At 39.6% G+C, this 12,889-nt stretch overlaps 1 protein-coding gene across 2 annotated transcripts in view; it reads right to left on the reverse strand.

The window, feature by feature from the left end:
* Positions 1 to 12,889, reverse strand: part of LOC125452546 (transmembrane anterior posterior transformation protein 1-like) — a 90,671-nt gene that overhangs the window by 42,487 nt on the left and 35,295 nt on the right. For both annotated transcript variants that reach the window (XM_048531112.2, XM_048531121.2), the window contains exons 7-10: positions 12,788 to 12,857; positions 8,699 to 8,779; positions 6,077 to 6,186; positions 1,480 to 1,539 (exon numbers count right to left, since the gene is read on the reverse strand). In XM_048531112.2, the coding sequence (XP_048387069.1) occupies positions 1,480 to 1,539; positions 6,077 to 6,186; positions 8,699 to 8,779; positions 12,788 to 12,857 (321 nt within the window). The remainder of the gene's footprint in view (positions 1 to 1,479; positions 1,540 to 6,076; positions 6,187 to 8,698; positions 8,780 to 12,787; positions 12,858 to 12,889) is intronic.

Genomic DNA, 12,889 nt, shown 5'->3' on the forward strand with positions numbered 1-12,889 from the left:
TGTTGCCTCATACATTTGTCCTTCCATCTCCACGGTACTTCCAAAATGTCTGTTCCTTTCTGTTACATAAATTTCACAATCCCAAGTTATGTCACTTAAGCGAAAAGCATTTTATCTCAACTCATTAATGGGGCCAAGTTCAAAGGAAGCTTTCTGAACTTTTTAGTCACACTTGAGACAAATGCTGCTTTACAACAAACTTCCATTTAAAGGCTGAAGGGCTATGAAGTATACACTGGAGTGGGTGATTCCAGCAGACACCATGGAAAAAATGACTGCAATGATCTTTAAATCAGTCTAACAAAGAAGTAGTGTTTATTTGGACCCCACATGGTAAGTCTCCACCTCTGCTACACCCCGGTGTTTTGTAAAAATTTAACTGATTCTTCATCCTAGTATCCTACGTTTTTATGAAAGCTAAAAACTCCCATTGGCTTCTTTTATGGTCTGCCTGTACTTGCATTTTCAAAGTACGAGTACTTGGGTTTCTTGATCCCAGAGTTTTCAAAAATGTCAATATTTTCATTTTAGTTTCCATAACTACATCAAGATGTAGTGATACCTTTGATGTAGGTAAACACTAAAATCTTGGATGAATTTTTGAAGTCAGTCAAACCATTTTAATCAAACCTAACTTTATCTTGGTTAACTGAACAAAATTATTTTTATACTTGTTTATGAACTATTTGTAGATCTCAATTTTGCCACATTCAATTATTGGTTTCTAATGAACACTGAGAAATAGATTATCGACATTTCTGTTTCTTAACTGTTAGGCTGTACAGGCTTGTGTACATTGCTTGGAACTAAATACAGGAATATTGCTGGAGTATCATCTTCTAAAAATTATTACTGAAGTTGCTCTGAGGGAAGAGTCTAGAAGGGATACACAAATGGTTGCAGCTGACCCATCTGGTGGTGGGTTTTTATTTTTAAAAACAGCTTGCTTGTGCGCATGAAGAATTTACATACAACATTTTAAGTAGATTTATGGATCTTCTGCGTGATGGAGCTGATGCATACAAGGTTTCCTCACAATTTCAAATTAGCTCTGAATCACTGCAGAAAATTACAGGCCAGAATCACATGGCAATACTGCTCAATGAATGTGTATCAGTGGATCTTTCTACATAGACACAAAGCAAATTTACAAAAAGGGGGGAGAAAAAAAATTCAAATTTGGTCTGTCTCCAGTCTGATTGTTCTTCCTAGCTGGAAATTAGTCGAGGATCAGATTATACGTTTATCATTTTTTTTAAACTTCAGCAAATAGTATTGTACTTCCGTTGTGATCTTTATTATTTTTAAGACAGCTGATATGTAGGATTTCATATGAAATAAACAAAACTGACTCTTGAAACACAATTTCCAATATAAGCTGTTCCCTCAAATTTGCATTTTGGAGAAAAATAGCAAGTATGAATTTGGATCAAACATTTTAAGAACATAACAGACAAGAAACTATATTCTTATACTTACATTTTTTTGGCGGCTACTGACCAAGTCAAATGCAAGACTGGCTCTATATTCACTGTATACCTATGTACAGGAAAAAGCAGGGCTACATTAGCAGGATGCAAACATAGAACATAGAACATAGAACAGTACAGCACAGAACAGGCCCTTCAGCCCACAATGTTGTGCCGACCATTGATCCTCATGTATGCACCCTCAAATTTCTGTGACCATATACATGTCCAGCAGTCTCTTAAATGACCCCAATGACCTTGCTTCCACAACTGCTGCTGGCAACAAATTCCATGCTCTCACAACTCTCTGCGTAAAGAACCTGCCTCTGACATACCCTCTATACTTTCCACCAACCAGCTTAAAACTATGACCCCTCGTGCTAGCCATTTCTGCCCTGGGAAATAGTCTCTGGCTATCAACTCTATCTATGCCTCTCATTATCTTGTATACCTCAATTAGGTCCCCTCTCCTCCTCCTTTTCTCCAATGAAAAGAGACCGAGCTCAGTCAACCTCTCTTCATAAGATAAGCCCTCCAGTCCAGGCAGCATCCTGGTAAACCTCCTCTGAACCCTCTCCAAAGCATCCACATCTTTCCTATAATAGGGCGACCAGAACTGGACGCAGTATTCCAAGTGCGGTCTAACCAAAGTTTTATAGAGCTGCAACAAGATCTCACGACTCTTAAACTCAATCCCCCTGTTAATGAAAGCCAAAACACCATATGCTTTCTTAACAACCCTGTCCACTTGGGTGGCCATTTTAAGGGATCTATGTATCTGCACACCAAGATCCCTCTGTTCCTCCACGCTGCCAAGAATCCTATCCTTAATCCTGTACTCAGCTTTCAAATTCGACCTTCCAAAATGCATCACCTCGCATTTATCCAGGTTGAACTCCATCTGCCACCTCTCAGCCCATCTCTGCATCCTGTCAATGTCCCGCTGCAGCCTACAACAGCCCCAACAGCTACAACTGTCAACGACACCTCCTACCTTGGTGTCGTCTGCAAACTTGCTGACCCATCCATCAATCCCCTCGTCCAAGTCATTAATAAAAATTACAAACAGTAGAGGCCCAAGGACAGAGCCCTGTGGAACTCCACTCACCACTGACTTCCAGGCAGAATATTTTCCTTCTACAACCACTCGCTGTCTTCTGTTGGCCAGCCAATTCTGTATCCAAGCGGCTAAGTTCCCCTGTATCCCATTCCTCCTGGCCTTCTGAATGAGCCTACCATGGGGAACCTTATCAAATGCCTTACTGAAGTCCATATACACCACATCCACAGCTCGACCCTCATCAACTTTTCTAGTCACATCCTGAAAAAACTCGATAAGGTTTGTAAGGCATGACCTACCCCTCACAAAGCCGTGTTGACTGTATTTGATCAAGCCATGCTCTTCCAGATGGTCATAAATCTTATCCCTCAGAATCCTTTCTAACACCTTGCAGACGACAGACGTGAGACTTACCGGTCTATAATTGCCGGGGATTTCCCTATTTCCTTTCTTGAAGAGAGGAATTACATTTGCCTCTCTCCAGTCCTCAGGTACGACTCCAGTGGAGAGCGAGGATGCAAAGATCTTCGCAAGTGGCGAAGCAATTGCATTTCTCGCTTCCCAAAGCAGCCGAGGACAAATCTGATCCGGGCCTGGCGACTTGTCAATCTTAATGTTTGACAAAATTTTCAGCACGTCAGCTTCGTCTATCTCTATCCATTCCAGCATGCACACCTGCTCTTCAAAGGTTTCATTCACTACAAAGTTCGTTTCTTTCGTAAAGACAGAAGCAAAAAACTCATTTAGGGCTTCCCCTACCTCCTCAGGCTCCACACATAAGTTCCCTATGCTATCCCTGATCGGCCCTACTCTTTCTTTGACCATTCTCTTATTCCTCACATAAGTGTAAAATGCCTTTGTGTTTTCCCTGATTCCTTCTGCCAAGCCTTTCTCGTGCCCCCTCCTGGCTCTCCTCAGACCATTTTTGAGCTCCTTCCTTGCCTGCATGTAATCCTCTCTAGCTGAACTTGACCCTAGCTTCCTCCACCTTACGTAAGCTACCTTCTTCCTTTTCACTAGAAGCTCCACCGCTCTCGTCATCCAAGGTTCCCTAATCTTACCCCTTCTTGCCTGTCTCAGAGGGACATATTTACTCATCACTCCCAACAACTGTTCCTTAAACCGTCTCCACATGTCGATAGTTCCCTTACCATGGAACAACTGCTCCCAGTCCATGCTTCCTAACTCATGTCTAATCGCATCATAGTTTCCTCTTCCCCAATTAAATATCCTCCCATTCTGCCTAATCCTCTCCTTCTCCATAGCTATGTAGAATGTGAGGCAGTTATGGTCACTATCACCAAAATGCTCTCCCACCACAAGATCTGATACCTGCCCTGGCTCGTTTCCGAGCACCAAGTCTAGAATGGCCTCTCCCCTCGTCGGCCTGTCAACGTACTGCGTTAGGAAACCCTCCTGAACACACCTTACAAAAACAGCTCCATTCAAATCTTCTGCTCGAAGGAGGTTCCAATCAATATTAGGAAAGTTAAAGTCACCCATTACAACAACCCTACTGCGTCCACACTTTTCCAAAATCTGTCGACCTATGCTTTCTTCAATCTCCCTGCTGCTATTGGGGGGCCTGTAGTAAACCCCTAACGAGGTGACTACTCCCTTGCTGTTCCTAATTTCCACCCATACTGACTCAGTAGGCAGATCTTCCTCGACAAAGGAAGCTTCTGTAGCTGTGATACCCTCTCTGATTAGTAGTGCTACACCCCCTCCTCTTTTTCCCCCCTCCCTATTCTTTTTAAATGTTCTAAACCCTGGAACATCCAGCAACCATTCCTGCCCATGAGAAACCCATGTCTCTGTTATGGCCACAACATCATAGCACCAGGTACTGATCCATGCTCTAAGTTCATCACTTTTATTCCTGATACTCCTTGCATTGAAGCAAACACACTTTAACCGATCCCTTGGTTCCTTCCCAGGAAAATCCTTCCCACTAGCTGGTCTACCTCTTGCTACTGCCTCACCTGCATCAACGCTCACCTCTGGTATACAGCTCAGGTTCCCACCCCCTGCCATACTAGTTTAAACCCTCTCGAACTACTCGAGCAAACCTTCCACCCAGGACATTGGTCCCCTTCCAGTTCAGATGCAACCCGTCCTTCTTGTACAGGTCCCACCTTCCCCAGAAGGCATCCCAATTATCAACATATCTGAAGCCCTCCCTCCTACACCAGCTGCGTAGCCACGTGTTCAGCTGCGCCCACTCCCTGTTCCTCACCTCACTATCTCGTGGCACCGGTAGTAAACCAGAGAACACTACTCTGTTCGTCCTGCTCTGCAGCTTCCATCCTAACTCCCTGAAATCACTTTTTATATCCTCAAACCTATTTCTGGCTATATCATTTGTGCCAATATGTAACACGATTTCTGGCTGTTCGCCCTCCCCTTTTAGAACTTTATACACCCGATCGGAGACGTCCCGGACCCTGGCACCAGGGAGGCAACATACCTTCCGGGAATCCCGATCTTGCCCACAAAATCTCCTGTCGATTCCCCGAACTATCGAGTCCCCTACCACGAGTGCATACTTAAAGTCTGGCACTCTCTTAGTTTTTTTAAGCAGATACTGCGCCCTATACCATATTAAAAAGTGCTGTCTGAAAGTGGAGAGAGGCAACAGAGAACTGAAGGAAAGTTATACCAGAATTGAAAAGTTAACAGCTTTTCTCTCCACATAGGCTGCCAGATCTGCTGAGTTGCACCATCATTCTACCTTTGTTGCCCCTCTTTGAGCCAGGTCTTTTATTGCCAGAGCATCTCACTTTCACATGGTAATCTGCACCAGTAACTCCATACCTTTACATATGTGCACAGTAACCCAGATTTAAAATTAAATTTCTTTTTCCCTTAATCCAAATTCACCTAGTAACTTGTGATTCTCTAAGCTAATACCAGTTGCATCTCTATACATTTTGTAAATCCTGATATTCTCTATTGGGCCAAATGGATCACCACCTCTGGCTGTTCAACAACCCTGCTGAAGAACATCCTGCAACCACTCTATTACATACTTGACTCTGACATCAGAGAGGCAACATAACATCCTGGAGTCACATCTACGGTCACCAAATGGGATAGATGAGGTGAAAGGAGATGGCAAAAGGAGGGAGAGGTATTGTTTCAGGACGCATCCGGGAGGTTGGCCCAGGTAGAGGAATCAGCAAATCAGTTTAATAGTTATCCAGGTTTTTAATCCTTAAGACTAATCTTGATCTAAGAAAAGTTAATGCTAGTCGGAGTCCTCCAAGTCTTCTGACTTTAATAGACTCATTTGGAGGGTTTCAGATGCACGGGCAAGCATGTATTGGAAAATTCAACTTCCAGGACAATTCCCACAGAGTCAGCTGCAATTAGCATTGCATACACTCCCAGCACCCAGCGCCAGTCTACAATGCTTCAACAACTCTTTGGCCTTCAGAACATCTGGGCCAATATGTTAGTATTAAAATGCTTTCGAACATTGAAAGCATTCAAACAATGATATAATTTAAATTCTATTATTTACTATAATAATTGACTACATACTCACATCAGCTGTAATGTCATTAAACTTTGTAATAAAAGCATGTTTAACCACATCCACGGCTATTTCAGATGCTATTACCATGCAAACATCTGGAAACAACACCCAGAGATGATCTGAAAATAAGAAAAAACATCTGACAGTCACTGAAATAATTCCCTAACTTCAACATAATTAACATTGTATTTATATATTTGCAGTTAATTAAAACAAACACCCACCAAGTTTTGTCTGCTCAATAATACTCAGTTACTTTTGAGGATATTTTAGGCTACAGGGAGTTCCTGTGAGTTGCTTCTCCGTCCATCTCTCTATGTTTCACCTTCACTCTTAACTCAAACGAGTTAGAATACCAAAAGATCTATCTTCAAAACTAAATAAATCACATTCTCCGATTGGTTATTGATAAATCCTCAAATACATTGTAGCTCTCAACAGTATCAATTACTTTCAAAACGTATGCAGTCACAGGAAGATGGTGGCAACTTCCAAGCAGTGTGCAGCTCCCTTTACCACTGCATAAAAAAACATTTCAGCATAATTGCCTGGAGCTTTAAGTAAAATTATCTAAACATCTTCACAATTCAATAAAAGTGACGTATCTCTGGTGTCTCATTCCATAATTGGTGAATTTAACAACCTTCTACATAGGTAAGGAAACAAAAATAAGGGAGAAAATAAAGCATTCCTTTAAAAGACACTGCACAAAGTGATTACACGTTGAATGCACCTCACTGGCTGTAAAGGATTTGGGGATCTCCTGAAAAAGTCAATCATGTTTTTCTTTTAGTTTTCAACTGTAAATAAAGTGGTGTTACTGTGTAACATGGGCTCAATTCACATAAGTAAAAGTTGTTTTCCAAGTTAAGCACAGCAAATAAAATCCAATTTTTCTCTGGTCCAGACAAACAGTTACTGCGGAAACCATTAAATCATGTGGTCTGCTCCAAACCCATGGTGTCAGCAGTTAAGATTCCAGAAAGTTTAAAAGGTCTGCTCTGAGTTTGTGATGAAATAATTTTCAAAAATTAAGTATCCAATTACTCCAAGGACAGCCGGCAGTTGGGGTATATAAACAGAGATGATACACTGCACTAAAAGTTTAAGACATTAGAGACTCAACCACAAGTTTTCTAAAATGGCAGGAGATCTAATAACATTCTTTCATTCTCTGTGAACATTACGAGAACATCATCAGTTGTCTTTAAAAAATTAGAACAAACCTATGGCTCAGGTTTGAAACCTATCTTGAGAATTCCTGATGAACTAAAAGAATATTTATAAAATAAATCTAAACAAGTGTTAAAAGGAAAGCTAAGTGAATTGAGAATGCACTGTGTGGCAATTTCCTGGAAAAGGATAATTGCCTATCCCATTCCCAAGAGCTCACAGGGAAGAGGCCTTACTGTTCTAATCCAGTTTGGTACTGTCAATTTACTCATCATCACAATGATATAAAGCAGTTTGAGTTTCATTGTCAGATGAAAACAAAATTATAATAATGTTGGCTAAAGTTCAACTGGCAGCATTGTCTCCTTGAATCAGAAGGTCGAGGGCTCAAGTCACATTTAAAAGTTAAACCTGATACTCCAGTGTTACTTCCCTTGGCACTGTTACAAGTGCCATCTTTCAGATGAGATGTTAAACCGTTTTTCTCCAACTTTCCTATCAGCTGGTTATAATTGAATTTGCAGCACAGTCTTGACGAGGGACAGGGAACTTACTGATGGTGGCCTGGCCAAAATTAATTCCTCAATAAATATTACAAACAAAATACCTGGCCAATATTATACTGATGCTTGTGGGAGCTAAAGCTGCACGAAGTGACAGCCTCATTTTCCAAAATATAAGTGACTATTCTTCTGAAGTACTTCATTGGTTGTAAAGCACTGCAGGACCAACTGTCATTGTGAAAGACGCTATATAAATAAGAGTCTTGCTTTCATGTTCATATCATTTCAACCATTAATTCATGTTTCAGTTTATCTTCTACCCATAACCAATACAAATGTGGTTTAGTTTATCTTGGCAATTCTGGATAAGCTACTATTTTATTGTTCAATAAGTGAAATAAATCTGCTCCAGGGGAATTAATTTTAGACCCAAACCATGCAAGGTACACTAAGATTAGATATAGTTACATACTACACGAAGTGCTAAAACAAAACTTAAATGAACTACAGAAATAAATTACAAGTGCATATTAAGATAATTGCAATAAGTCTCGGATAAAAAGAAAGTGGAGACAAATGTAACAATTTGAATTAAGAGGGTGAATTTCTGTCGTGACTCCCCTGTTCATTTTCAGAAGCTTTAACAGAAGGGCTGAAGAAAATAAAAATCTTGGTTTCTGTTGCTCCTCAACAGTCACTACAGTGGATGAGGTGAACCGCGACAGGACCTAATCACTAACTCCTGAATTTCTCTCAATATGTGTGGGGATAAATTTGCACTATTCAACTAAGCCAAAATGCTATTCAAAATTGATTCATTTTGGGGGAAAATACGGAAAATAAATTAAGCAATTCAAACCACAATTAAACCAGAGCTGAATATTATTAGATTGAAGCACATATTACTCTGCAAACGTATCTGAGAAAACTGAAGCGAACTGCAAGAAAATTATACCTGGGTTCCATGAAAATTGTTCCATATTCCTCAAACAAACAATCAGCAGAAGGACGTAGTTGTTAAACCTCTCTCTGATATCTGCAAAAGATTTTTTCTTACATTATAGATCAAAAGCAGTCTAAAAATGATTCTGTATTAGCGTAATTTGCATGACACAAATAATTGTATCTTTTTATCATGAGGTTCCAAGCGCTTTCATAATTTCTTTTTATAGCAAATAACAATTCATTGCATCTCGAATATAAAATCACAGACTACAGAAATTTTTTTTTTTAAAAATCACTTTGGGCAAATTATCCAATACATTACGACCATTTTAGTTCCCACTGTACGAATGCCTTTAAAACTCCAAATGGCTGCTTTGGTTTGAAGCACTACAAGACCAAACTACTATTTAATAAATGCTAGTCTGAGAAGTACAAGAGAGTCTCTTTCAAAAATCAAGACGCATACAATAGATAGCGTCAGAAATGAGAGTGTATCGGGTACTTATTAAGTCTACTGCAAGCAACTACAATAGCATTTCTGATGGAGCTTAAAACGCTTTGGTAATTAAGAGTACCAAAAACTGAAGAAGGGTCCAGACCCGAAACATCAGCTTTCCTGCTCCTCTGATGCTGCTTGGCCTGCTGTGTTCATCCAGCTCTACACCTTGTTATCTCAGATTCTCCAGCATCGGCAGTTCCTACTATCTCTAGTTCTCCAAATGATGTTTGCACACTACTGTCAGAACTAGCAATGCCCTAATTTCAACTGTATGTTGCTTGCCCTTCACAGCATTTCCTAAGCAGAACCACTTATTCTTCTTAATTGCTTCTTGGAGATATCGACCTTCTTCCCTTGGCACAGCCCTTGATTCATACTAAGCTATGACTAAACTGTTGTGACTTCAGCAGGATACCATCATCCAATATCACCTCAATATCACCTTCCCTACCAATCTTCAATCAGTACACATATTCCATATACCCTTCCCTTTCCTCTACCATCATTCCTCAGTCCAAGATATCTTCCTTTCCCATCACTTGACCATAACCATTTGTTCAGCCAGTCTTTCCCAACTCCTCTGGGACCTTCAATTTCAAGTGGCCATAAACTCAACATCATCATCGCTCCATTAGCCTAATCTGTAAACCCAGTTCTCTTTCCCCTCAAAATACTTTCAGATGAGCAATTTATTTTTAAATGTATTCAGAGGTTTCCCATTTATAACAGAGATTAGGAAAAAGATTCTCTCTCAGAGGGTGGAGAGGGTTGCACACTCTTCCTCGAAAGATGGTAGAAGCAGGCCCTTTGAATAGTTTTACAGTTGAGGTACAGAGATTCTAGATTATCAAGATATTGGCAGGTTAGATGTACGTGGGTATGTTGATTAATTGTAACCTCAAATCTATCAGATCAGCTGTGATCCTATTCAATGGCAGAGCAAATTTACATTTCAGGTGCAGGTATAGAGTATGCTAACATGATTGCAATCAGCCCTTTATCAGTATAGGTATTCTATTGCTAAGGATAGAGAGATTTGGTCGAGAGTAGAGATAATGGGCAGCTACTCAGAAAGGTAACTGCACTTCATCCACAATAACAGTCAACACTGGAGTCCACCCAAAAATGCATCCTCAGCCCCCTACTGTACTCTTTACACCTATGATTGGTGTTGCCAAATTCCAAACAAACACCAACTACAAGTTCGCTGATGACACCACCGTAGTACGACCAATATCAAACAACAACGGGTCAAACTACAGCAGAAAGATAGAGGGCTTGGTGACGTAGTGCAATGAAAACATCCTGTCTCTCATCTTCAGCAAAACTAAAGAACTGATCATCGACTTCAGGGAAAAAAAGAACACGTCCCATTTACATCAACAGAACTGAGGTCGAGAGAGCAAACAGCATCAAGTTCCTCAGAGTGACAATAAGTGACAATTTGAAGTGGGTCAGTCGAGGCGGCACAACAATGCCTCTTCTTCCTCAGGAAGCTCAGGAAATTTGGCATGTCCATAAGGACCCTCACCAAGTTCTACAGTTGCACCACTGAAAAATATACTGTCCACGTGAATAACGGCCTGGTATGGCAACTGCTCTGTCCAGGACTGCAAGAAAACTACAGAAGGTGGTGTGCACAGCCCAGACCATCACAAAAGCCAACATTCCATCAACAGACTCCAGTTACATCCCTTGCAGGCGCGGAAAGGCTGCCAACATCAAAGACCAATCAAATCCTGGTAACAGCAACTTCTCACCTGACTCTTGTCTAACTACACACAAAAGTAACCAATTCTGATCAGCAGTCAGGAAGATGTACTGTCAAAAAGTTTAAAAAACCAAAATGAGTCAAACTGTTAACACTGAATATTTACAATATAGAACAAAAAACATTTTTCGTGAATAACTGAAATCTAGTATCTGTTAACTGAGCCAATAATCTGATAAAATTGGCCTACTGAAGCTCTTATATGAATGCGTGAGCCTGAAATTGATAGTCTGCCTGGATAATGGGCTCCTTGAGTTTTGGAAACACAGCCAACAAACTAGAATCAGGCATAATATTGCAGGTGTATTTAAACAAAATGACATGATATTTATTGCTGTCTTTAAATAATACTTTGTAGTTTACAGAATTAAAATTAAATCTTATATTGCGATGAGAACAGATTGTTAATTGGAAATGAATAACAAATAGATATGAAACAGAGATGCAACCTGATACACCGGGGGGGGTTGGTGGTAGAACATAGTAAAAGACATGTAGAGATGCATCTTAAAAAATCCATTTTAGGAAAATCTTAATTTAATAATAACTAATGACATTTGTATTTAAAAAGTATGTGACATTCAATTGGTTTGAACAAGCATCATTCACATAATCATGTTTACTTCCTTTTTACTTTACTCCTTGCTTCAGCAATGAGAATTTCTTTTAAAAATTAGTGACAATTTTAAAAACTTAATTTGATCATATGCATCAGGAAATTGTCTTTCCAGTTGTTTTTTCTGGCCATAATCAGCTCAATTTACAGTGAGTGAATCAGCTGAATCAGTGTAAAGGTTCAGGCAAGTTTAAATGAAAGCAAGCTATGCTCAAAACCATCCACACTCATGTTTTCTATCAGCTTTTACATTGTATCTTGAACCAATTTGCCAGAAGCAGTCCTTCACTAGAAGGTCATCTATCACCCCAAGTGAAAATTCGAAGAGTCGACTTACAATATTGATTTAAGAAGACACTTCCAATTATATTCGTTTCTCAGGAGTGCAGGCATTGGGATACATGTTTGAAGCATTTGTATGTAAAAATTTAGTTAATTTACAAAGAAAATAACAAGTAGACACTAATTTGTTTTTAGAAATTCCTTCACAGGATGTAGGCTCTGCTGGCAAGGCCAGCATATATTGTCCATGCCTAATTTCCCACTTAAGAGTCAAGCACGTTGCCGTGGGTTTGAAGTCACATTTAGACCAAACCAGGTATGGATGGCAAAACCCCTTCCTTAATGAACCAAATGGATCATTTCAACAATTGACAACAGTTACATGGCTTTATGGAGTCACTAGGTCAGTAATATTATCACCACACCATCGCCTCCCAAGTATGAAAATATCAAATAGGTAGGTATAGTTTTTAAGTAGTTTTCAGCAATTTTAAATCAGGTTACTCACAGGTGAAAGACTGTACACTTAATAATGAAAATGCTTCTTCACAAAACTGCAAAGAAACTGCATTCTTACACACTAAAATATATTTTAATGGAAAGGGTTAAACAAAAAAGAAACATTTATGTTTATTAGGCTGCCCAACTGCGCTAGCGCATTCAGGATTTTAAATGTGTGATTATGTAAAATATTCTTCACATCAACTAGAAGTTTTAACTAACAGCTTCATCTCAAGTGCATTTCAGCTACCATTTCTCCATTGTCCCCAAAACAAAAACTAGAACTTGTCATCACATCGCACTTTTAAAATGCAAGATAACAAGAACAAAATTTTATCCCCTAATTTGAAGCAAATGTGAAAAATTGTCCCAAGTTTATGAAATAAATGGTACAACTGAACTAAGTATTATTTTATGCTAATGTACATACCACTGTTGGACATCTGAAACAGGTTGTTCTTCTCAAACTTCTTGAAAACACTTCCTTTTATTTCTACAAACTATACAAGAAAAACATTTAAAATCAATTTTA

This window comes from Stegostoma tigrinum, chromosome 1, assembly GCF_030684315.1.
Source record: "Stegostoma tigrinum isolate sSteTig4 chromosome 1, sSteTig4.hap1, whole genome shotgun sequence".
NCBI lineage: Eukaryota > Metazoa > Chordata > Chondrichthyes > Orectolobiformes > Stegostomatidae > Stegostoma > Stegostoma tigrinum.